At 50.4% G+C, this 26,056-nt stretch overlaps 2 protein-coding genes and 1 long non-coding RNA gene across 5 annotated transcripts in view; 2 read left to right on the top strand and 1 right to left on the bottom strand.

Moving 5' to 3' along the window:
* The first annotated feature begins 6,276 nt into the window (after positions 1-6,276).
* On the top strand, positions 6,277-6,645 carry Prr15l (proline rich 15 like). Its single transcript, XM_005368337.1, has one exon. It carries the CDS (start codon positions 6,277-6,279, stop codon positions 6,577-6,579), a length of 303 nt encoding a protein of 100 aa, XP_005368394.1. The 3' UTR covers positions 6,580-6,645.
* Positions 6,646-9,726: 3,081 nt separating this feature from the next.
* Positions 9,727-15,862, bottom strand: Pnpo (pyridoxamine 5'-phosphate oxidase). The gene is made up of 7 exons (XM_005368336.3): positions 15,603-15,862; positions 13,957-14,081; positions 12,746-12,845; positions 11,811-11,864; positions 11,469-11,597; positions 11,087-11,157; positions 9,727-10,917 (listed from the first exon to the last, which is right to left on the bottom strand). Exons 1-7 carry the CDS (start codon positions 15,738-15,740, stop codon positions 10,749-10,751), a joined length of 786 nt encoding a protein of 261 aa, XP_005368393.1. The 5' UTR covers positions 15,741-15,862; the 3' UTR covers positions 9,727-10,748.
* A 209-nt stretch (positions 15,863-16,071) lies between these two features.
* LOC113458465 overlaps positions 16,072-26,056 on the top strand; it is a 20,473-nt gene continuing 10,488 nt past the window's right edge. For 2 of the 3 annotated variants that reach the window (XR_003378845.1, XR_003378843.1), the window contains exons 1-2: positions 16,072-16,912; positions 24,708-24,844. This is a non-coding gene — a long non-coding RNA (uncharacterized LOC113458465). The remainder of the gene's footprint in view (positions 16,913-24,707; positions 24,845-26,056) is intronic. The other variant, XR_003378844.1, reaches the window with a different exon arrangement.

Raw genomic sequence — 26,056 nt, 5'->3', positions numbered from 1 at the left:
CAGGGGTGACGAGCTCCAGTGTGGGCCATGGCATGGGAAGTCTTCGAAGTCCATCCAAGGGCTGTTTAGGAGTGGCATGGGCTGGCGTATTTAGGTTATAAAGGAATAGGATCCAAGGTAGAAGAAGAAGAAGAAGAAGAAGAAGAAGAAGAAGAAGAAGAAGAAGAAGAGGAAGAGGAAGAGGAAGAGGAAGAGGAAGAGGAAGAGGAAGAGGAAGAGGAAGAGGAAGAGGATATGGGGCCAGCGGTGGTGGCGCACGCCTTTAATCCCTCGGGAGGCAGAGGCATGTGGATCTCTGTGAGTTCGAGGCCAGCCTGGTCTAGAAAAGCTAGTTCCAGTATAGGAACCAAAAAGCTACAGAGAAAGCCTGTCTCGAAAAATCAAAAAAAAAAAAAAAAAAAAAAAAAAAAAAGAAGAAGAAGAAGAAGAAGAAGAAGAAGAAGAAGAAGAAGAAGAAGATATGGGTAAGACGAAAGTTGGCTAGTTAGAGTCAAACATACCTTGGAGAGTCAGGGAAATGGGAACTTTCATGCCTTTTTCTGCCCCAGTACCTTGCTTTGTGTCGAGCACACATACCCAGCCCAGAGAGGAAGGAAGGCTGCTGTGAGTATGTTGGGTAGAGAAGCTTCGAGAACCCTGGACACGCAGCAGCGGTTTCTTACTTTGGAGAGATGCCCATCTGAAGGTCAAGAGCATGCCTCAGGGCAGCTACCCAACAGCATTCCCCAAGGCCAGCAGCCAGGCAGAGGTGGGTTTGTGGGAGGTGACAGTGTGCCCACACGTTTTGCCTTTCTCCTGGCCTATACCTACCACTTTCTCCTCCTCCTTCCTTCCCTCCCCCTCCTCCTCCACCTCTACCTTTCTCTTTGGGAGTCTGAGAAAAGTTGAGGCTTATACAGAAACCCTCTGCACACAGGGGATTCTTTGTGTAATTTCCCTAAAGGAGTTCTCTATGTAGCCCAGGATAGCCACCAACTCATGATTTTTCTGCTTTAGCTTCCTGAGTGCTAGGGTTCCACTGCACCTGGCCTTGGCATATTATCTAAAGCCCCTCCCCCATAACCACCTCTGAGCAAGAGGAGGCTATGCGACCAGTCTAAAGAGCCTTGCTCACACACCAGGCTGCCCCTGTTTCCTCTAGTGAGATCTTCGGGAATGGGGGGTCCTCGGGTCAGGAGAGAATCCCAGTCCCCCTGCCCACAGAGGAGCTCTGGGTAGAAAGCTGACAGCCTGGGAACCGGTCTGCCAACCAGTTCAACCAGAGACTGGTTTCAAGTCAGGTAGTTCAAAGGGAGCAGGGATGCCCAGCCTGCTCTGGGAGCAGCGGGCCCTTAACCCTTTTTCTGTAGTGCCCTGGCAACATCCGGGTGGCGGCCCATGCTGGAGAGAGGGGTTTAAGCTCCTTGGAAGATAAAATGGGTGTGGGTGGCTCTGGCGATGGTTTCAGAGTGCAACCAGACACTGGGGAGTGGGGGCGGGAGGAAACTGAGGAGGGAGGCTCCCGTGCTCCCCATCCCAGATGTCCCTCGAGATTCGGTCCTCTAGCGTGCTGATCCCAAGAGGATCCTGGCTTCTGGGTGGCTGCAGGGGCCCTGGGATTGGATTTCTGGGCTAATGAATATTCATCAGTTTGAGCCAGCCTCTGCTGCTGTTTACTTAGCTGGGAGGGGCTGGGTTTCAGGTTCACCTTGACTCCAGGAGCGGCTGCGAAGCAAGCTGGTACCTGCTTCTGCACCTGTTTCCCTCACACCTGCCCCGCAGCTGCTCCTACCCACCTCTCCAGGCTGAGTCTGGCCAGCACCCTGGAGACACCCTCGGCTCCTCCAATCTCACCTGCCTGGGCAGCTCCTCCAGTCAGCTCCTCTAGGGAAAGTCTCACCTCCAGCCCAGAGCAGTCCGGATTACAGGTACAGGCAGCAGGGACTGGTGGGTGGGGAAACTCTGACGCAGGCCCCGACCAGGGTTCCCACTGCTGCCTCCGTGGGAGACAAGCCCCGCAGACTCTGTCTTCATCTAGTCTCACCCCACTGGCCTCTGGGAGAATGCCCAGGCCTCCAACAGAATTCCCGCTGAGAAAGTTTCACTATTAAACTCTTCTTTTGCTCAAGACTATCCCCTCCGGCCCGCAACCTGGAACGTGTATGTGTCTGGCGGTCTGGAAGAAACATTTCCCGGTAGCTGTCCGGTCTTCTTCAGGGTGGTCAAAGGCCTTCCGGGGTCTTGCAGAAGAAGGGGAACAGGTTCTACTATGCGGAACCGACACCCTCCTTCCCCTGCCCCTCCACCTCTCACGCAGTCAGTGGTTAGCTTGTCCCATTCAGAAGGAGCTTGGCCCACCTGGGCAAAGCCCTTCAGATAGTGCTCTAGTTGGGGTGACAGAACTTGTCTTGGGTGTTTATGTGCATGCGATGGGGCTAGCCACCCGAGGCAGGAGGTGGCAAATTGTCCTAACACGGCCTTTCATGGGCCCTGAAGCTACAGAAACAGCGGAGGTGGAGCTGGCATCCTTGGGGCCTGATTTTCTTCATCCCACGATTGCAAGGCCCAGGGCAAGGGCCCAGCCCTTAACCTGACATCTCAGGGTCCTGGGTAAGCAGACAGCTGGTCTCACCCAGTGCTAGATCTGTATGTCTACCACCCGGTCCGCTTGACTTTCCGGGATCATGCAAGGCATGTGACTGGAAACATTTTAACATTTTCCTCTTTACAACTCTGGCCACCTTTTTCTTTCTTTTTCTTTTTGTTTGTTTATTTTCTTTTCTTCTTTTTTTTGCTGTTGTTTGTTTGTTCATTTTGTTTATTTTTAAGACAAGGTCTCATTCTGGAGACCAAGCTGAAGTAGAACCTTGTTGGGTAGATTAGGCTGGCTTTGGAGTCACTGGGCTGTCAAATGCACATCACCACGCCTGCTCTTTGCTGTGGTTTTCTTTCTTTTGTTTTTAGACAGTTTCTTTTTCTTTTTTCCTGTTTTTTTGTTAGTTTTTTTTTTTTTTTTTTTTTGTTTTTCAAGACAGGATTTCTTTGTGTAGCCCTGGGGTCTTGGAACTTACTCTGTAGACCAGGCTAGCCTCAAATTCACAGACTCACCTGCCTCTGTCTCCTGAGTGCTGGGATTAAAGGCGCGTGCCACTACTGCCCAGCTAGACAAGAATATCTTTATGTAGTCCTGACTTCTGGAGCTCCCGATGTAGAGTAGTCTAACCTTAAACTCACCTCCTGTCTCTGCCTCCTGATGGCTAGGATTAAAAGTGGGTGCCACCATGCTGGACCAGATTCTGTATCATCTTTTACGTGCACTAAAGACTCTCCAGGTTGAGTTATGCAAAACAGAGAATAGTCCATCGCTTTATCTGCTTTAGAGATTCAGATTTCCATGTGTTAGGCTTGCCTCAAGGGGCAAACACCTTGTTTGGGTGTTTAGGTGTCCTGGGCAGAGAGGACAGGAAGGCCAGCAAATGTATCCTCAAGAGTCCAGGAGCCGGGCGGTGGTGGCGCACGCCTTTAATCCCAGCACCCGGAGGCAGAGGCAGGCGAATCTCTGGGAGTTCGAGGCCAGCCTGGTCTACAAGAGCTAGTTCCGGGACGGGCACCAAAGCTACAGAAAACCTTGTCTCGAAAAACCAAAAAAAAAAAAAAAAAAAGAGTCCAGGGTACAAGTCCAGGACACGGGGCACCAACGCAGGCATTAAGAGTCTTCCGAGCATTTCCTCATGACCTGTGCCTCCTTCAACTTCAAGGCAAAGTAGGCTCCGGAAATGCCGCCCTGATACATAGTACTCGTTGAAATGGGTACATTTTAACTGGCATCAGCAGAAGACTCTCTCCCGCATAAAGCAAGGAAACCAGGTGCCCACGTCTCTGGCAGTTCCAGATGGGCAGTGGTCGGTCAACAAGGCAGCTACTGAGTGGGCACCCTGTCCCTCCTTCCTTGCCCTCCCACAGCTCCTTCCAGTAACCCGTTCTGGAACGCTAAGTTCTGTGCAAGGCTGTGCTAAGCCCAGGAGGGGCACGCTGCCAAGGCAAACCTCTCAGGCTTTCCCTCCGAGCACTCGGCTCTCCAGGTGCCTGGAAGTACCCATCCGGCCCTCATCCCCGCTCCCCCTGCACCCCCATGCTCTAAGTGGGGCTGTACAAGATCTTTAACTTTAGTCACTTGGACCCAGCTGAAGGGGTAGAGTCAGCAATATGGGTCTGCTTTGTGGATAAAAGAATGGGAAAGAGTATCCCGGGCTGGGTGGCGGCGGGGGAGATGTAGCTAGAGGGGCAGAAGACACCACTCAAGGGACAGCAGCAAGAGGGGTTCAGCTTGTTTCCGGCCTAGGCCAGGGTCTTGCTTTTGTTTTTCCTGAATCTGATATGCTCCCCTCACCTCAAATACCCATACGCATTATGGAAATTAGAAAGCCAGAAGGGGAGAAAGCAATACCCTATATTTCTTCTACTAAAAAAAAAAAAAAAAATCCGCCTGTGCTCGATTTGGATTTTTTTTTTCTTTCTGGTGATTTTAGAAAATATAAAAAAGTCCATCAAGATTTGGGGGTTTTGGTGCTATGGATTAAACTCAAATTTTTGGGTATATTAGGCAAAGGATCTACCACCTAGCTATGCTCCCAGCCCCCTCTATCATCAGCTTTTTTAAAATTACATTTCTGGCGCCTTTAATTCCAGCACTCGGGAGGCAGAGGCAGGCAGATCTCTGTGAGTTGGAGGCCAGCCTGGTCTACAGAGTGGGTTCCAGGACAGCTGGGGCGACACAGAGAAACCCTGTCTTGAAAAACAAAAACAAACAAAAAACTAATTTGGGTGTACATAAGGAGGGTATGCCATGGTTCATTTGTGGAAGTCAGTGGACTTCTGAGCATCAATTCTCTTCTTCTACAACATAGGCCCTAGAGGTGGAACTCGGGTCATCAGGTTTGGTGGCAGGTGCATTGTCTGCGGCCCATCTCACAAGTCCCTCCATCGGCTTTAAGGGAGGTGACAAATGCAGGTCTGGGCCGCCTGGCCATCTCTCTTCCTGGCGTCTGTTAGCTTCTGCCCCCTGCTTCCCCAGGGTTCTCCCAGTCTATACCCAGGGTCATAAGACCTGACCTCCAGCCTCTCTGGGCCCAGACATGATCTTGACTATGTCGTTCAGCTCCCTCATAAAATTTAATTCCTCTAGGCTTCTGTCCCCTCCAGACTGCAAGCATCAGCCATGGCCAGAGAGCTTCATTCCCAGGCCTTCCTCTAGCTCATATGCATCTTTGTGGAAATTAATAAAAGGTCAGGTCTGGGCAGAGGCGGATCCGTGTCAGGACACACAGCTTGAGAGCTGTGAAGCTCAGATTTCAACCCAAATCCCACCCAAGACCCTTATAGAAGGGTCCGTACAGAACAGCCCGTGATCATGGCACCTCCCAGGCTCCAGCTGACTGCCTTGCAAATTTTTAACTCTCCTTCAAACACCCGTCCTGTGGCAGCTTGCTGGGGAAAAGAACAGTCTGCTAATGATTACTCCGTAAAGCTGATGTAACCATATAGACAGGCCGTCACGGTGGGCCTGAGTGTTAGGCCTGGATGGGACGGATAAGGACCCTGAGGCCCAGAGAAGTAACTTGGTCGAAGTCAGATCTTCTCAAGACTGCGGCTCCCGGGCCTCTCCTCAGGAAAGGCGTATGCTCGTCACTGTTGGGAAGGACAAATGGCTAGAACTATCACAAATTCTATTTAATTTTGTCCTGAGTTCCAAGCAAAACACAGGGTGTTTCTGCAAGCGTGGCCTGTCAGTGGTCTGCCAACACTGGGCAGGGTGGGAAGGACTTGGTCATGGTGCCACAGACCAAGATATGCGTGACTAGGTAAGGGGTTTCCATAGCCTGTAGCCTGAAGGCTTGGAAGGAAGGACCTCAGAGCTCTCTCCACAGCTTTGTGAGGCGGTGGGGTAGGGTTGTCCCTCTCTCCCATCGCCTGGCTCAGTGTCGTTCCCATTGATGGTGGCCCTGGAGGCTCTTTTCCCAACCCTTCAGTCCTACCTTCAACCCTTCAATTCTTTCTTTACTTTTTTTTTTTTTTTGAGTCGGGGCCTCACTATATAGCCCAGGCTGGCCTCCAATTTCCAGCCCTTCCACCTCAGCCTCTGTGCTGTTCTAGGCATTAACCAGCACACCTGACAGTTCTTGAAACAGCCACTAACTGTGAATGAAACCTAGTCCAAGTGCCCATCCCCTCCACCCAGTGACCTTTGTCTTTCCTGCTTGGTCCTGCAGAAAACCCTGCCAGGGCCTCCGGACCGCCATGACTGAAGTCGGTTGGTGGAAGCTGACTTTCCTCCGGAAGAAGAAGTCCACCCCCAAAGTGCTCTATGAAATCCCTGACTCTTACGCCCAAACGGAGGGAGGTGCGGAGTCCCCGAGCCCGGACGCCGGAAGTCCTCACAGCGACTTTAACACCCGCCTGGAGAAGATTGTGGACAAGAACACCAAAGGCAAGCACGTCAAAGTCTCCAACTCAGGCCGCTTTAAGGAAAAGAAGAAAGTCCGGGCCATGTTGGCAGAGAACCCCAACCTCTTTGACGACAGGGAGGACAAAGGACAATGAAGGCAGCCCAGGAGGACACTAGCGCCTCCCTGCCCCCTGCCACTGGTGGGGTCTGAGGCAGGAGCTTGCCACGCTGGCCTCTTTGGTCATAGTTGATGCCATGGTGGCAGGTGATGCCTGCTGGCAGGAGCACCTGGTTCTTAGGTTTGTATTTATGTGCCCCAGATTTACGAAGGGCCTGGGAGATCCCAGGGCCCTCCTCCCCGTGATCACAAACAAAGGCACTCCGGTCTAGGATGAAAAATGGCCGCCTACAAGTACAGCTGTCCTTGGCAAAGCAGCTTGGCTCACTGGGAGGCGGCAAGGCAGCGAGTAGACAGGGAGCCTGGCAGACTCCACCCCCTCCCTGGGCACAGGGTCAAGGGTGAGTTTGGATCGCTGCTCCCTCTACTTTCTCTAGCAGTGACTTGTTCCCCCCAGACCAATCCTAGAAGAGCAGAGTTTCCAGAAGTCACGTGATAAGAGGTTTCCTTGGTGCCAGAGGCGGAGCTGTTGAACTTGAGATCACCTCTGAATTCAAGGGGTAAACCTCCTGGAACTTCGCTCCTCAGAGTGGAGCAGCAAAAGATACGAGCACTCCCTAGGGTGCAACAGAAGGCCAAATCAGAAATCCCCGAGTTATTGCCTTGACCAGCACATGTGTGGGTGCTGAATAACTACCCCGAAAGAGAAGCCTCACTGGTCCAAGGGTCCAAACTGGAGGAATGGATGGGTTTCCTGGTTTCCTCTACACCTTCCCCGATAGTATTTAAGATGGATCCGCCCCAGAACTCAATCCTGGAGCCTTGAATTTTGTTGGGAAAGTCGTGGTAGGCTTTACCTAGTAATAAACAGTGCTGAGAAACCAGAGGTATCTATGCTTTATGCTTTTATCTCACGTGTCTGGGGATGGCCACGTCCCTACTTTCATGTGGGCTCTTCAAACTTCAGGAAGGGACCCCAAGTGTGACAGTGTAGAAGCTGTGTCAGTAATTCCATCATCAAGCTAGGCTTCATATGCCAGGGGAGAAAGGAAGGAGACAGACACCCCCTGGACAACGAGAAGTTGTGGGGGCTCTAAGAGAGTGGGTTTGAACTTCAGCAACCGGCCCCAGGACTCTGTAGTTCTCAGTGGTTCAGCTTGGGACCAAGGTTTAAATTCTGGTGCCACCGAGTAGCCTGCTGAGTCTGGGGACATTTTATAGAGAGACTTATCTGTAAAGCCAGGTGTGAGGGCAAATCTCAACTCTTGCTGCAGGGGGATTGCAGTTCAAAGGTCAGCCTGGGGTATACTGGAAGGCCCCATCTCAGGAAACTCAGAGTCTCAGGTGGTTCCCTTCCTCTTCCTTCTCTTACAGAATGCCACCATCCCCACCACTTTAGTTAAAGAAGCAGGGGAGAGTTCTCACCCTGTCATGTCAAGTCTGGTTCTTACTCAAGCCATGGGACCTGAGAACTAAAGAAAAAAAAAAATCAGTCAAATCCCTGGAGCTCACGGTGGGAAAGACCAAGGTGGCCACTCAGCTATGTGGTTCAACAGCTTCAAGGTCAGTGCCTCAAAGTCTGCAGGGCCACCCCACCCTAGGGAGCTGTTGCTGAGGAAGTCTATTGCCAAAACAAACAGACCTATACAAGGAGACCTTTGTCAGGTGCCTCGCCCAGGCCAGGGGAACTCAGGGGATAAGGGAGGCAGAGCAGGAGCTGAACAGAAAATAGACTGAGGGGCCCTGCCTTTACCTCAGCCTTTTGCACCCCCCTTCTTCCCAGAACTTTCTAGGTATGTTACTCAATTCATAAAGTCTCCCACAAAGAGCTGAGATGCCCCCCAACCTTGCAACCTTGCTGTTAGCTTACCACACACACTGCTCACAGCAGGCCGTCTCCCTAGTCCTCCCTGACCCCATCATGGAGCCGGGTACTGCTGTCAGCTCCATTTTCTGGTGGAGTTATCAGAGGGTGAGAGAGGTTAGTTAAGCTACCAACCCTTGGCCAGGCACTTGGTTAAAGAGAGAGCTGGTCTGTCTGTGTGACCCATGATGCCCCACACCCCAGCACCTTCCATTCTTGAACCTCTTCTATTGTGTGCTGGGGTGGCAGGGGCAGGAACAGTTGCCCTCTGCAGAATGCCATGGGAGATGAGACAGGACAGCATTTAGGTCTTAGGCCACTGGGAGGTGACAGCCGCCAAGGGGAATGTAAAAGCTCTGGAACCCATGGGAGAGTCAACCTGTGAGCCTAGAGTCTGGGTAGCCTCTAAGAGCCATCCTGAAGGGAGTACCTAATTCCAGACAGGAAATGAAGATGGGTACTGGGTATAGACTCGCGTTTGGTTTTGCTTTTTAGAGACAGGCGCTCACAGTGCAGCCCAAGTTGGCTTGGAACTCACTATGCAGCCCAGGCTGACCTCAAACTCATTACAATCCTCCTGTCCTAGCCTCCCAAGAACTGGGATTAGAGGCATGAACCATACCACTTGGTTTATGCCCCCTCCCCTCTGCCAGACACAATGCTAAGGACTGAATGTACACATGCTAGACAAACATGCTACTGCTGAACTTCCTTCCATGGGGTCTCTGTGTTTCACATGCCCTAGAATGATCTCTGCAGGAATCCTCCAAGGAGACAGTACATGTCACCCTAAGCTGAAGGCCTGGTTGGCTCGAGAGACCCAGCTGCCCCAGGGAATCCCAAGCAAGGCAGCTGCAAGCTTGCAGGAGCTGCTAGAAGGAGGAGGAGGAGGAACCGAGAGTGCAAACACGTGCAGGACCCGGGAGAGGCCATGGTTATCAACCACAGTTTCACTGGGAAGCCACCCAAGAGGAGGAAGGGGGAGGAAGAAGAGGCCGCCCGGAACTGGCCTCCACTGCCCAGTAAGGGTCAACTCTAGCCAGTGGGCTCCCCCTGCTGGACCCAATCTGTCTGGCCAGAAGCTAGGAGGGAGGAAAGTCTTGTACATCCATTTGCTCCCCAGCTTTCCTGTCTGCTGAGGTACCTCCTCCTGGGACCGACAAAAGGCAGGGAACCCTGATTGCTCTTTGAGCTGACAAGGGAGGGGGACTTGATTGGGGGAGGGGGAGGGAAATGGGAGGCGGTGGCGGGGAAGAAACAGAAATCTTTAATAAATAAATAAATTAATTAATTAAAAAAAGTCAGGTCAAGCATTTAATGTCACGCACGGCCGACAAGTTTTTATTACACACTTGCATGTTGGAAATGACAGCTGAGATCAGGCTAAAAGCTGGGGACATACACAACCCCCTAAAAGAGGTGGAGTACAGCAAGGTGTTCTCTTCAACAACTCATGTGCACGTACTAACAAAGTCACAGTCCACGACACAACAGCAAAAGGGGTGAGGGAGGGGAGGGTGCCTGGTGGGTAGCCACAGGGTCAATGTCTTTCTGGACCCAGGTTTAAGTAGGGGGATCAACGCAGAAGAGGAACCCTTGTCAGTGACAGAGGCTGACGCACACACCCACAACGTCAAAAGAAGTACAGCGTCCAGAGTAACAAGTTCATGGCCAACCAGAACAAATAGTAGTTCTCTGATCCTGGCTGAGCCACAGAAAACACGGATTGGCCCAGTCTCCTTTCTGTGGCCAGTGAGCCATGCATGTCGGCAGCCTGATGATTCTGTTGCTGGAAACGGAGTCATACCAGCTGCTGCCCCCTCGATGGGCTTTTCCAAAACCCACAAACAAAGCCAAGCCAAGGGAGATAATTATGAGATCCTTTGCCATTTGTGACTCTCTATGACAGGACCACTCTCTGCTCCGGCTGAGTTCGAAGGAGCTCAGGAGTTCGAGTCCTAGAGAGACTTTGACATAAAGGATGGATATGAAGGGAAATGGACTAGAGCTGGGCCTGGTGGCACTGGCCTATAATCACCGCTCCTCAAAAGACTGTGGCAAGAGGAACTTAAGGCCAGGACTTGACTGGGGTACACACACAGTGAGTTCAAGGCCAGCCGAGGCGACTTAGTCTCCAAATAAAAGGTTAAGAAAAAAATATTGGGACTATAGCTCAGCGGTGGTGTTACCTAGAATGAGCAAGGTCCTAGGGTTTAAGCCCAAGCACCCCCCAAAACAGAGAGAAATGTAAACCTGGCTCCCAGTCCTTCACCCTCTTAGCAGCTCTCCCCCACTCTCTCTCAGCTGATTTCAGACAATTCCCCCACATTCTGAGTCCAGAGTCACGGTGCAAGTCTCTCATACACCCAGTCATCTTCCCCGTGGTGGGTCATAGGTCCCAAGGGGGCGTCTCCTGCTGTCAGGCCTCGCCGGAAGACAATGCGGTCATGCAGGCGGTTGGTTTGGCCTTGCCAGAACTCTATCACCTGGGGGTACAGGATGTAGCCACCCCTACGGGAGAAGCAGAGCTTTATTGTGCCCTCCTCCTCTCTCATCCTAAACTCTCTTGCAGGAAGCTCCTGGGATGAGCTGGCGAGGGTTTCCCAGAGAAGGAGATCTGCCCCCCTACTCCCCGCCACCGTGTCCCTTTTGGATGTCCATCAGGACAGGTATCACTTACCAGTATTCCGGCTTAGGCACCTCTTGTTCCTGGTAGAGCTGCCCCAATTCCTCATTTTTCTTTCTCAGGTACTGTTCAGGGAAGACAGAGTAGGAGCCAGGCATGGGTGATGATCCACTTAAGGACTTATGAACATAGGTTCTGGGGCAGGACCCTGGCCAGGTATGGGAGACAGAGGGGAGCGAGGGGTTCTGGGGCAGCGGTCAACAGGAGAGCCAGACAGAGGAGGCCTGTTTTCAATCTTCCCACTCTTCTCCCCAGGGACAGCATCGTCTTTTTCTCTCTGCTAGATTGACAGGGCCCTGGCATCTCCTGGAGACAGTCCCTGGGGATGTGCCCAGAGCCTCAGGAATCAAGAGGATCATGCTGAAGCCTCACTCACCTCCCGATCGGGGATCACAGAACTTTGCCGACTGACCACAGCCCCAATCTGGCTGCTCTTGGGACGGGAATGGAAGTAGTTCTCGGCGTCCTTCTCAGGCAGCTTCTTCACAGGGCCCTCCACACGTACCTGCATGCGGATGACCCTGGCTAGGCGATGCTGTACATGCCCTGTTGCTGTTTTCTCTATCTGCTGCCCCACCACTCAGCTCCAACCAGACTGTCTGAGAGTGCGTGAGAAGCAGAATAATGTGCCTGGTCTGGGGACCCTCCCTGCAATCGTTTATAAATTGACCCCTGCCCACACAGTCCACAGGAAGTTGTCGTGGAGATGCTCACTCACCTGCCGGTTCAGGGGCTCCCAGTAGAAGACAAGAGAGGCAAAGGGATTCGAGTCCTGAAACAAGAGGGAAGTCATAGATACCACTGACACAGGAAAGCGATACTCCCTGCACGGAGGAGGAAGGCAGGAGATGGAGGAGACTTTCGACAAATGCATTCACTGTTCCATCTCATTTAAACTCTCAAAGGCGAGCCTCCTGTTTCAGGTCTGAAGACAGGCTCTCAGGGCAGAGTGACGTGAAGTTCACACAGCTGGTGCTAGAGCCGGGTTTAAGCCGGTTTAACTCCGGAGTGAGGCTTGGCCTCTCCAACCACCAGAGTTGTGGCGTTAGATATGTTTGTTATTGTTTGTTTTGTTCTCATTGTTGTTTTTGAGATAGAGTCCTACTCTGTGGCCTGTGCCAATCCTCCTGTCTCAGCCTCCACACCCAGCTCACCCATAGAGCTTTGGGAGGTGCAGTGAAATGAACCCCAGGGTGGCATGACTAAATACAAATGAAACGCCAATTCCTGCGCCTCTTAGAACAGGTGTTGGGGACAAAACAGATTAAATAAAAAGCGGCAAGCTCTACTCCACAGAGATTACTGGGGAGCAAATATGCATCGTGTAACCACATAAACAAATGCACATCAGAGGCTGAAAAGAAATGACAAAGTAAAGCTGTAAGGTGCCCTGTGGGCAAACAGTGCCATGTGCCAGGGGCTGACTCAGTGTTAGGTAAGGAAGGCTTCCCTAATGAGGGACCATGTGGCTGAGACCCACAGGAATGGCAGCTGATTGGGTAGCGGTGATGGAGTGGGGGGTGTGGGTCATTCATTCACAGTACAAAGGTCCTGAAGCAGGAAGGAGCCTGAGCAGAGACAGACGAAGCAGGGGGGTGGCAAGAAGACCTCGTAAACAGGGTGGAGGCTGGCCCTGCCAGCCCTGACCCTCACCAGCTCTTTTCCCTTCCGGCTCTCGTAGTTAGTGAAGAAGCGGAAGCCATCCTTGCCAAAGCCCTTCAGCAGCAGCATGCGGGCAGAGGGTTTTCCGTCTCTAGGGCACACAGCAGAGCATCAGGTCAGAAACCAGTCCAGCGTTCTCACCCCTGAGCAACCCCTTCAGCCACGCCCCTTAGGGAGTCAAATATCAATCGTGTAATACATAGCCACAAACTGGGGGGTGTGAGGGGGAGAGGGGTCAGAAGGCCAAGCTGTGGAGTCCAGTGCCATCAAACAACACCCTTGGGAATTTTGCTGGAGGTACAAGTGTGATTCCACTGTCTGGGGCTCCTTGTGGAGCAAACAGCGTCTCCCTAAGGGATGTATGGCATACAGCATCCCCGACAGCCACTTGCTCTTGAACGTCTAGCCTCCAGAAGTGTAAAAAGTAAACTTTTATTGCCTAAGCTACCCAGTCCATGGCACCTTACTGTGACAATGTTGAAAAGCTCGTGAGACTGGAAGAGAAAGGATCAACACCAAAGCGTGGAGCCAACTGAGCACTCAAAAAGAGGCAGTGATGGACAGACCTCTGCTCAGAGCTCTGAGTGATAACCCAGAGGGTGGTGTCAAAGCCCTGTCTCCAAGCCTGGTGCTTTAGTGAGAAGGGAAAAGAGCAACTGAGTAGGAGGCTAACAGAGATCTCTCGCCTGGTGGTGGTGGCACAAGCCTTTGATCCCAGCACTTGGGAGGCAGAGGCAGGAAATAATCTCTGAGTCTGAGGCCAGCCTGGTCTACACAGAGAAACTCTGTCTCAAAAAACCAGAGACAGACAGACAGACAGACAGATTTCTCAAAGGGTAGGACTGATTGGCAAGTCCTATGCCGGGTTTCAGGAGATGGAAAGGGCCTTGGGAGCAGTCCCAGGAGATGAAGGGCGATAGGGCTTGGGCAGACATGAGCATGAGGGAAGTCAAGGGTATGAGTAGACACATCAAGGATCAAGATGTATAAGGAGCTGCATTTTATCGCTGAAGAGCATTCAGTGATCTGGCCTTTTGGTTTACCAGCTAAGGACTGGTTTTCTGGGGCTCAGAGAAGATCGGTAACTCAGCTGGGGCTCTTTTAGTAGAACTGCAGACATACAGTTGAGTGCCCTTAGTTTAGGCCTTCCTACGTCTCAACCATCTGGACCCACCCACACAGGGGCCCACGGCTGTGCCTACCTGGTGCAGGTAGCCAGACACATAGCATTGGCTTCCCCTATGTCCGGACACTGAATGGCCTCCTCAAACCAGGAAGCGAACTGCTTCATGGGGTCCAGAGAGGTCAGATGAGACTCCTCAAATGCCTAGAAAGAGAGACTGACTCATTTAGTGAACACATAATGCTTTTTTTGTGCCTGGTAAGAAGTACTTTTCAAGTGTAAATGCATTTAGTTTTCTAAACAACCTTGAAACAAACCGGGCACGGGAGGGGCACACACCTTTAATCCCAGTACTCAGGAGGCAGAGAAAGGGGGATCTCTGTGAGTTCGAGGCCAGCCTGGTCTACAGAGCGAGTTCCATCCAGGACAGGCTCCAAAGCTACAGAGAAACACTGTCTTGAAAAACCAAACCAAACAAAAACACCTTGAAATAAAAGTACTACCAGGAAGTAGATTCTGTGCCCATTTATAGGAGATGAAACAGGTATAAAATGACCCAGTAAGTTTCTGTCTCCTAACCAGGAAGGGACGAACCAGGGTTCGAGAGTGCCGAAGTTCCCGCAGGCCACCTCATCATTTCTCATGGGTTAGTTCTAAGCTTCACAAAGACCTATGTTTTAGACAAGCACTTCTGGAAATGTTCACACACAGTCACGCTTAGCAGATGCAGCTCTAGATCTCACATCCAAAATTGACCTCTTGGTCCCTGAGCTGAGGAGGGAAAAGGAAACCCAGCAGGTACTGAGGGAGTTAAAAACTAAGCTACCAGGTTAGCCTTGAACTCATTGTGCAGCAGACAGATGACCCCGAACTTTGGAGCCACCACACCTAGTTTATTTGGCTAAGGACAAAATCCAGAACCTTTGTGCGCGCACACTGGGCGAGAACTCCACCAACTGAGCTACAGACCCACCCTCCACCCCTTTATTGTTTTATACCGTGTTTTGTGACTTGTTTTGTCATTGTTTTTCGAGACAGGGTTTTCTGTGTTACTGTCCCAGCTGTCCTGGAACTAGCTCTTGTAGACCAGGCTGGCCTCAGACTCACAGAGATCCACCTGCCTCTGCCTCCTGCGTGCTGGGATTAAAGGCGTGCGTCACCACAGGCAAGGGTTTTGGGACTATATAGGTACTTTGCAAATGCCTGAATACAGGTTGGTGAGATGGCTCAGCCAGTAAAGGAATCTGCCACCAAGCCTGACGACTTGAGCTCAATCCTGGGTGACCTACATGATGGAAGAAAAAAACCAATTCTTGAAAAACTGTCCCCTGGCCTATATACCACACACACACTAAATGAATAAAAACGTAAAAATTAGAAAAACCCTAGACCCACAGACCCTTGTAAAGTCGGTATTATCACTTTATGGATTAGTAAACTGAGGCCCAGATAGGATAAATTGCCCAAGGTGATATGGTGGGGGAAAATAAGCTGGGTTCCAACCCAGGTGGTTTCTGAAGTCAGTACCCTTCACAAAGGCCTATGATACATCTTTTTCCCACGTTTTCCTCCCTAGTTGTCTCTGAAACAACCTTCTGCCATCAGAGTGATCCCTAAATCCTGTTGCCCCATGAGTGGCCCCTGAAGCCCCAAGGCGCTCCTCCAACCCCTTGGAAGATGACTCAGGAACACCCCCTTTTCGTGCCCCGGCGTCAGCGGCTGCACCTCTCGGTCCCCGCGGTAACTCTTGCGCATCGGTCCCAGGTCCATGACAGCACCCCGAAAGCACAGGTGACGGAGGTAGCCTGGCCACTTCGAAGGTCTCCTGAACGTCACGCTGACGCTCAGCAGCCCGTACGTCATGTAGGCAGCCGGGCACGTGACCCGGCGTCGTCGGATCCTGGGTTCCTCTGGGTTCGGAACCAATTGCTTAGCCTGGGTGTCTAGCCTGGGAAGAATTAGCTAGCAGCCCAGACAAGCTAACAAGTTCTAAATTCTCGGAACCAAGGTGCCAGGACAGCCAATAGCTGTCCAGGATCAGAGCTTGGAGACGGACGCGGAGAATTCATTGGTTTGAGTTCCCTGAAGCGAGACCAATTAGAACGAGAACAGAGGAAGTCAGCAGCCAATGGAATGTGCCTCCAGGGACGGGAGCAGAGAGACAAGGAAATGCTGTCACTGCCGTTAACACGCACGTGGAGGGTTGTTAAAGGTATAGGGACCGCTGCAGCCGAGGCGGGGGCGGGGCGGAGTCTCGGGAACTGGAGAGGAGTGGTCTGCATTAAGTGGCTGAGCTACTGAAAAAAAGAGCCTAGGGCAGAAAGCACCTCCTGGAAGCGGAGGTTGGTAGACTGGGGAAGGAAACAAGGCATTAGGGCCGGACTCTGAAGCAAGGTGATGGGACATGGAGAAAAAGGGGTAGTCTGGTGGAGGGAAAAGACTGTGGCTTGAGAGTAGCAAAGGTAGAAACGGATTGTGGACCATATAGGACAAGTGTTGAGGGCCTTGAGGGTGGGGTGGTACTCTGGGGATTGGGAAGATGCTCTGGTGCCATGGGGAAGACTGCGAGGTGAGAAGGGAGGCAGCTGAATAGAAAGAAGAGGGAAAATTGCGATCAGGCTACCCCTGACCGGAGTGGTATTCCCCTATGCCTTGGAATCCACTCCTGCCTCGTTTCCCTTAGGGGTGGGCTGGGCTCAGCGCATCCTATCCCTGGGCAGTGGATAAAACAAACTAGCCGCTGCGCTAACAGATGGAAGGGCTGCCCCTCTCCCAGGCTTCTTGCATATTGGTTATTTCCCCCTTTTCACATTTTTTTTTCCTTCCTAGGTAGTGGGGAGGCATAGTTCATGATCAATGCCAGCAATAGCCAGCTGAGGATACAGAGGACGGGAGCCTGCAAAATGATTTCAGGCTGTAGATGTAGGACTGAGAAGCAGGTGTGGTGGAGATGACTGTAGCCCTAGTGTCTGTCAGCATCTGGAATGGGAACCACAGGAGCAAGCCATCTAGACAGGCACCTAGACCTGTGTCAGGTAAGGAACTTCTTGGCAGGCTTATGTCTGCGGCGGGAACCTGTCATCCTATGCTCAGAGCTTGAATCAACGGAATCTGCTGCCCAGAAACAAGACGAAGCTTGCTGGGCATAGTGGTGTGTGTCTATACATAATCTCCGCACTCAGTTGAAGGCCAGCCTTGGCTACATAGCAAGTGTGAGGCTAGCTTGGACCCCATAAAATCCCATCTCGAAAAAGACAAAGCTCAGTTGTATGAGTCTGTGGGTTCTCCACCGGTTGGCATTTTGGGGGCTATCATTGTTTCTCCATGAACATGATGGAGACTGCAGTTGACCTAAGTAGTCATTAGTGTTCCTTGGACAGCTCCACTCTGGGCTACACGTTCATTGGAGCTAGGGTTTTATAGGCTAAGACCGTAAAGTCGAGAGTGTGAGCTGCATGTGGTGCCACACACCTGTGACTCCAGCCCTTGGGAGACTGAGGTGAAAGGATCATGAGATCCAACTTGACTACATAGTGACCCCTGCCTTAAAAAAAAAATCTCGTGAAGCCTGTGGTGGTGGTGGTGCACGCCTTTAATCCAGCACTTGGAAGGCAGAGGCAGGCGTGTCTCTGTGAGTTCGAGGCCAGCCTGGTCTACAAAGCATCTCAAAAACCAAAAAATCCCACGAGATGTGTATTTTTTATCCTATCCATCTGATAACCCTTTGCTATAGACTATCTTTGGGCCAGGCGTTGAGTGAGGTCTTACTGTTACCAAAGTGAAGGCAACAGCATGGTTCCTGTCCACAGTGGGGCAGACCTATGAGCCAAAGAGAATCGCAGGTGGTAACATGTTTCTGTTAGGCAAAGGGAAACGGAATCAATGGGGACAGCCAGTCCAGACAGGCTTCAGCGGAGGCACTGACAATAGATTTGTCTCAAGGAATATTTGTCAGATGGGCCTTGGGACAGGTGTCAGGAAGAGGGAAAGTGGCCGGTAGTAGAAGAAGATATACCTGGGGAGGCAGAGACAGGCAGATCTCTGAGTATAAGGCCAGCCTGGTCTACAGAAAAGCCAGAAAAAAGGAAGAAAGACTTCATTCAGGGCTGGATAGGTAGCTCAGTGGCAAAATGGTTTCCTTCCACCACCATAAAAACAAATGCAAACCGGAAGAGGGGGGGATCGCTGGGTTTGCTAGCCTCTCCCTTCCTTGGCATTTATCTAGGAAGTTTGCTGTGAGCTCCTCTGTTTTCCTTTGTCTCGAGTTAACCAACAGGCCTGTGTTGTGCGTTTCTGCTTGGTGGGATTTGGGGTCTGAACCACAAAGCTGCCCTGCGGTTGTGTAACCAGTGGCAGAACAGCCGTGGCTGGTGCTTCCTTTAGTCTTTTTGGAACGGGCACTGCATTTTCGTACTGGTACTGTGTGCATCTTTTCAGTGTTCTTCTTTTCTTGAGAGAGGCCTAACTCAAGCCAAGCAATGTCTTGCAAAATTGCATTGCGTTTCACAGAGAACTACGCTGCTCTCTCAGGATGAAACTGAGAAGTTTGGGGTTCAGGGGCTGTTTCCCGACTGTTTGCTTCCAAAGTCCACCCCCCTTTTTTTTAAAGACAAGACAGTTTATCACTATGTAACTCTGACTATTCTGGAACTTGCTGTCTTGCTGTGTAAATCAGGCTGACTACAAACTCCTGCCTCTTGTCTCTTTAGTACTGGATTAAAGTCATGCATCACTTTTATTTATTTTTTAAACTACTTTTTCATTCAATTGTCTGATGAGATTATTGCTTCTTTCTTTCATTTTCTTTTTTCCTTCAAGACTGAGTCTCACTATTTGACTCTTGTTTGTTGTCCTGGGACTCATTCTGTAAACCAGGCTGGTCTTGAACTCACAAAGATCCTCTTGCCTCTGCCTTCCAAATGCTGAGATTAAAGGTATGCACCACTATACCTGCTGTTTTGTTTTGTTGTTTTTTTGTTTGTTTGTTTGGTTTTTTTGTTTTTTTTTTTTTTTTTGCTTTTGCTTTTTGAGACTACATTTCTCTTTGTAACCCTGGCTATCCTGGAACTGCCCCAGTAGACTAGGCTGACCTCAAACTCAGAGATTCTCTCCTGCCTCTGCCTCCCTTAAATCCTGAGTGCTGGGATTAAAGGTGTGCGCCACCACTGCATGATACTGGTTTTTCTTTTTAATTTTAGCGATCGGATTTGTATTTTGGAACCCTGCTTTGGTGACCAAGTGGATGACAAGGAAGGGAGGGTGAGACCAGTGGCAGGAAGCATCTGGAAACAGCTGTAGTGTTTAGTGTTATTCAAATGGAAGCTGGAGGTGAGGGGTGGGGGGAGCGGTGTGGCTAATGCATAGGTATTGAGAGGGAGTGTGGAGAGGGGATCAGCTCACCAGGACTGACTCTAGGCTGTATGTGGGTGCTGCTGCTACTTATCAGTGGTAGAAGTTTGGGGGGCAGATGAATCCATCAGCAGAGCTGTCGAGGGTTTATGGGACACTTGTGTTTGGCCCGGATGGAAAATGGAAGCTGGAGCTTAGAAGGTCATGAGCCTCCAAAATGGCACTTAAAGTTGTAGGAACGCTGAAGCTGTATGAGAAGAGTGGCTTGGAATTTGGGACGATAGTGAAATGATGTTGTCACGGTACCACCTCTAGCGCTGCAGGAGGGAGCAGGGCAAGGTCTGTTCCCGAACAGTGGGGTGGGCTGGGGACGGAGCTCAGGAATTCTCAGCCTAGGTGAATTCAGCCTAGAGCCACAAGGCACACAGAAAGGTGAAGGTTGGCTTCCCGCCAGAGCAGCTTATCACCCCAGCTGCGCCTGAGCTCTTAGGGGCTTGCTGTGGGTGGGACTTGGGGAGGTCCCACCTTATCAGTGCCCTGCCTGTGGGGCTGTGTGGCTAAGCCCTTCCTCCTGCCCCAAGATGGCTTCCCTACCTGGTCTGTGGTCTTCATCCAGTGTGGCTGGTGTTGTCCATGAGCCTGGGAGCTTCTCTGAGGTGGGGTGAGGGAGATTACGTGGCTTCTGTGGCTCCATCTAAAAATCTTAGCCCTGCCGGGCTGTGGTGTCACACACCTTTAATCCCAGCACTCGGGAGGCAGAGACAGGCGGATCTCTGTGAGTTCGAGACCAGCCTGGTCTACAAGAGCTAGTTCCAGGACAGGCTCCAAAACCACAGAGAAACCCTGTCTCGAAAAACCAAAAAATAAATAAATAAATAAATAAATAAATATCTTAGCCCACAGACATGCTCAGGAAATGCTTATCTGTAGTGAAAAAGGACGCGTCCAGGTTCAGTGAGAGACCCTGTCTCAAGGGAAGAGGACACCCGGTGTCCTCTGACCTCTGTGTGCAGTTGCCACCTGTCCTGTGATTGCTACGGTTCCTTTAATTTCACCTTGACCCCAAAGATTTCCACCAGGGGCTAGAGAGGTAGCCCAGCCCTGAGGGCTCCTTGGGCTGGTGAAGGAAACCATCCTGTCTGTGGAGGACAATGTATAAGATGCGCAGCCTGAGAGGAACTGGAGCGGGCACTGCAGTGACTACCTCCAAGACCTTTTGCTTGAGGGAGGATGGATGGAGCCCTTCTGACCCTGCAGCCTTCAAGATTAGGAATGAAGAAGCACAATGAGACCGGGAACAGAATGGTGCCCAACATGTGGACAAGCGCATCCACAGAAAGCCTGAGAGAGCCTGGGAGCAGAGTTAAGCATGGCTTCTTGGTAGCAGTGATTTCTCAAGATTTGCTCTGCTTGCTAGAGGCAAGCACATCTCATTTAAGAGAGGCTTCCTGACTCAGCTTCAACTGCAAAACCTTGAAGCTTTTTTAAGAAGTCCTGCCACGCCGGGCGGTAGTGGCGCACGCCTGTAATCCCAGCACTCGGGAGGCAGAGGCAGGCGGATCTCTGTGAGTTCGAGGCCAGCCTGGTCTACCAAGGGAGTTCCAGGACAGGCTCCAAAGCTACAGAGAAACCCTGTCTCGAAAAAAAAAAAAACCAAAAAAAAAAAAAAAAAGAAGTCCTGCCACAAAACACTTAAATGGTGTTGATGAAAAACTGACTGCATGCTTTTTGGTGGTGGCAGGGACCTTGAAACACCATAGAGTTGTGGCAATAAACATGACTCTGCCATGAGGCTGGAATCTCAGAAAGCTAAAGAATGGGCTGGATCCAGCCATCAAACCCAGGGCTTTAATCCTAGCCATATTGCTTGACAAATTAAAGACTTGTGTGGTCAGAAGAAAGAGAGATATACAGTAAAGATAGATTCAGATGAAGAAAACCTCTAAATGGTTTCAGTGTGTTAAAAAATATATATATAAGCTTGGGAGAAAAAAGAAAATAGGATAAAGTCCTTAAAGAAAGAGAGTAGTTGGGTGTGGTGGCACACACCTTTAATCCCTGCACTCTGGAGGCAGAGGCAGGCAGATCTCTGTGAGTTTGAGGCCAGCCTGGTCTACAGAGTGAGCTCCAGGGCAGCCAGGTCTACACAGAGAAACCCTGGCTCAATATATATATTTCCAACCACCCACACACACAAAAGATATTTGGCAGAGGAAATTTTAAGATAAACATAACATACTTACTACTCTTGGTCAGAAATATATGAAAAAATGTTCAGTTTCTTGAAAAAAAAGGAGATGTTTAAAATTGTGAATGGGGCAGATGCAGAGAAAGGAGAAAGCAGTTGTTCCATGAACTAGATAAACTGATGATTTGAATCAGAATGGTCTCTATAAGCTTATATATTTGAATGTTTGGGCCCCAGTTAGCGGAACTGTTTGGGAAGGATTGTGGGTGTGACCTTGTTGGGGGAAGTGTGCCACTAGGGTGGGATTCGAAAGCCCACATCAGGCCCAGTGTCTCTCTCTGCCTGTTGCAGATCAGGCAGATAAGGATGGCAAGCTCTTTGCTACTACTCCAAAGACATGCTTGTCTGCTTCCTGCTGTGATGGACTAATCCCTCTCCAAGCTTAAACCAGCCCCCAGCTAAATGCTTTCTGTTCTGGCTTTTGTGGGCACTGCATGCATGTGGTGCAGATACATATATGTAGACAGAATGCTCATGCACATAAAAATAAAAAATCTGTTTTTTAAAAAAAAGAGGAGGGCTGGAGAGATGGCTCAGTGGTTAAGAGCACTGTCTGCTCTTCCAGAAGTCCTGAGTTCAATTCCCAGCAACCACATGGTGGTTCACAACCATCTGTAATGAGATCTGGCGCCCTCCTCTGGTATGTGGGCATACATGAAGGCAGAATGTTGTATACATAATAAATAAATAAATCTTTAAAAAAAAAAAGAGGAGGCTGAGCAGTGGTAGCATATGCCCTTAATCCCAGCACTCGGGGTGTAGAGGCAGGAGGATCTCTGTGAGTTCAAGGCCAACTCACAGAGTTGTCTACAGAGCAAGTTCCAAGACAGCCAGGGGCTGTTACACAGAGAAACCCTGTCTAAAAAAACCAAAAAGAAAGAAAAAAGAGGAGGGGAGAAAAACAAATCCCCTATGTATAGTGTTACATGCCTAGAGACCCCACACTCAGGAGGCTGAGGTTGGAGAATCTTGAGTTCAGGGCTCCCTTGAGTGCTATGTAGTAAGATTGTCTCAGAAAGTCAAAAGAAAATGAAGCAGTCCATTGCTTGGGTTTACCTTCAAGAAGTGGGTCTTTCCTACCCTTGTCCAGGAAGTAAGCCTGGAATCTGGGCTGAAGAGCTGCAGTGTTGCCTGTGAGGGGAGTGGAGAGGCAAGGATACAAGGGGGGGCTCCGGTACAGATGACCTAAGAAAGGAACTCGCAAAGGAGCAACCACACTCGGGTTGTAGGGGCCCCTAAACCTCTGAGTGTGGCTGTACCTAGTTGTCAAGAGCCCCTTCAAGTGTCTGGTGGAGGTCCCTTGCTCAGAGGAGAATGGGCACAACAGCCTTGGCCACTGCAGCTCTCAGATACAGGATGGCTTAAAACCAGACAAGGCCCCTTTGACAGTGAACCCTTGGTTTGTGTGTGTGCGCATGTGCTTGCACAAGTGTTCTCATGTGCTTGCACAAGTGTGTGCCCATGTGCTTGTACAAGTATGTGCCCATGTGCTTGCGCAAGTGTGTGCTCATGTGCTTGCGCAAGTGCAAAAATACTCAGGTTAGGGGTCCCCTTTGGATGTTTTTACTTAGGAGACATCCACCTTGGTTTTTGAGACAGGTTCTCTTTCTTGGACCGATTAGGCTAGACTGGGTTGGCTGATTAGCCAGTCCCAGAGACCTGCCTATCTCTGAATCTCCCAGGACTGAGATGATAAACATACCACCAGGATTTGCTTTTTTAAAAATGATTTATTTTTTATTTATGTGCATTGATGTCTTGCCTATATGTATGTCTGTGTGAGGGTATGTCTGAACTGGAGTTATAGACAGTTGTGAGCTGCCATGTGGGTGCTGGGAATTGAAAGGGGGTCCTCTGGAAGAGCAACCAATACAAGTTAACCACTGAACCCTCCTGGGCTGGCTTTTTATGTAGGCTTGAACTCAGGTCAGGTCCTTATGCTAGCATAGCAAACACTTTACCCACTGAGCCATCTTCCCAGCCTTTCTACTCCTTGATCTCGTGCTAGGCAGGACATGTTCTCTTCCTTTTAAAACTCGGGCATCCAGGGGCTGGAGAGTTGGCCCAATGGTTTAGAGCTCTCCCAGAGGACATGGGTTCAGTTCACGTGTGGACTCAACTTGTCTGTGCCTCAAGCTCCAGGAGATGCGAGGCCTCTGGCCTCTGAGGACACCTACCCACATGAGTGCATGCTTTCATGCATACACCCCCCCATGGATAATTTAAATAATAAATTTTTTTTTTGATTTTTCGAGACAGGGTTTCTCCGTAGCTTTTTGGTTCCTATCCTGGAACTAGCTCTTGTAGTCCAGGCTGGCCTCGAACTCAGAGATCTGCCTGCCTCTGCCTCCCAAGTGCTGGGATTAAAGGTGTGCGCCACCACTGCCCGGCCTAAATAATAAATTTTTAACAAACAAAACATTCCAGGCATCCCACAAGAGACAGGGGTAGAATGCCACAGCCTGTATATCTGCGTTGTCTCCCCTAGAAGGGAACTACCATATACCAGCCTGCTCCTTCCAGCTGTGCGGTGACATCATTTGTTTGGTTTTTGGTTTTTGTTTGTTTTTTTGAGGCAGGGTTTCTCAGTGTAGCCTTGGCTACACTCAGTAGACCAGGCTGGCCTCTCAAACTCACAGAGAACCACCCGCCTCTGTCTCCTGAATTCTGGGATTAAAGGCGTGCGCCACCAGGCCCTGCTAACACCATCCTGTTCACAAAGGAGGCCAAGGGGTCAGCTGGAGGTAAAGCAGACCTTGAAGTCCCCAGGTAATCCTGTGCCTGAGGTAGTGTGTGGCAGAAAGTGGTCAGCTAGGTTTTTGTTTTTTTTTTTTTTTTTGGTTTTTTCGAGACAGGGTTTCTCTGTGGCTTTGGAGCCTGTCCTGGAACTAGCTCTTGTAGACCAGGCTGATCTCGAACTCACAGAGATCCGCCTGCCTCTGCCTCCCGAGTGCTGGGATTAAAGGCGTGTGCCACCACCGCCCGGCCAGCTAGGTTTTTTTACACTACCTAGGATTCAGAGCACAGCAAGACCCTTCCCCAGCCGCCAGGGCTACGCTGAGATGCAGGCTGATGGGCTAATAAGGCTTCTGTGCCAGGGTTGATCCAGCTGTTAGTCTAATAATGCCCCAAGGGCTTGTGAATAGGCAGCACGGGACACCCTCTGCTGACAGGAGCGATTAAGGGCAGAGAGCCCAGATCCAACTGTGATCCTTGTCCTTCTTACTTTTCAGCTATGTGGGGGTTGACTGGCCCTGGGGAAAGGCAGTTGGCTACTGCAGGTGGCTGGCGACAAGGCTGGAGTGCAAGGGAAAGAAAGGCCAGCACAGAAGTCTCCGCACACAGAGCTGCGGTCCTGGCTGGTCTGAGGGTAAGTACAAAGTGTCCAGTTGTCTAAGTGTTTGAGGCAGACTAGCTTCCTCTTTCAGGCTTACACACAAAAGCATTTCAAATCTGACTAAATCACAACCTATGACTTCTGTGTAGTCCAGTCAAGATGAAAAAGTCCTGAACACAACAGGCATGGCCAACCGGTTGTCCTCTCTGAGGGGCTGGGTCTGGGGACAGAAGAGAAGCAGAACCCAGAGCTGGTCAGGGTCTTCTCTCAGAGAGAAGCTGGGCCTCTAGCTGCTGACCCTGGAAAGATGGAAAGAGCTCTCACTTGATGGGAACTGTGTTTGGTGTAAACCCAACCTTGTAAGCCAAGTTGGGTTTTTTTCCTCCAAAGATTTTTTAATATATACAGTGTTCTGCCTGCAGGCCAGAAGAGGGCACCAGATCTCATTACAGGTGGTTGTGAGCTACTATATGGTTGCTGGGAATTGAACTCAGAACTTTTGGAAGACCAGGTAGTGCTCTTAACCTCTGAGCCATTTCTCCAGGCCCAAGCCAAGGTTCTTAACTCCTCTGCTAGCTTTTAAAGGACTAAGAGGCAACCGCCTTCCTCCAGGGCTGGAGCAGGATAGAGGAGTTGGTCCACCAGCTCAGGAAGTCCCTTCTAGGATTTGTCTCTGTGGCTGATGCAAGACTGGATAGTGGAGAAGGAAAAACAGACATCTGCATTAATCTCTGGGCTCCGTGAAGTCCTGCTCCGGAAGTCCCCAGAGGTGCTCCAAGCACTCCTCTCCTTTGGGGCCGTGGTTTGGACTTGCTAGGGCTAGGAGGGTAAGTAGAGAGTGCGGGGCTCCCTCCTCAGGAGTCCCTACTGTGGACTCTGAAGGAACAGACAAAGGGAGCCCAACCACCGAGAGCAGACTTTGCCGCGGGCAACTAAATTTATTAGTGAGAGAAATTTTTGTTAGCCCAGCACTGACCAACAAAATACATCATTAATAAAGGATAACAAATCTGTCACTTAATTAATAAAACATCCTCAAGCAGTTACAACAAAAAATAAAGTTGGATTTTTGTTTAATTTAAAAGCCTCAAAAATAACAAGCAATATGTTTTTTTTTAAAACATGTCGTAGACACAATCGTCTATTATACAATATACACTGTACACTGATGTGGGAATGATTTCTTATTAATAAAGAAACTGCCTAGGCCCATTTCATAGGCCAACCCTTAGGTAGGCGGAGAAA

The sequence above is a fragment of the Microtus ochrogaster genome, unplaced genomic scaffold (assembly GCF_000317375.1).
Source record: "Microtus ochrogaster isolate Prairie Vole_2 unplaced genomic scaffold, MicOch1.0 UNK31, whole genome shotgun sequence".
Taxonomy (NCBI): domain Eukaryota; kingdom Metazoa; phylum Chordata; class Mammalia; order Rodentia; family Cricetidae; genus Microtus; species Microtus ochrogaster.
Note: the sequence above shows the minus strand (reverse complement) of the source record. Positions and strands in the feature narration are given on the sequence as shown.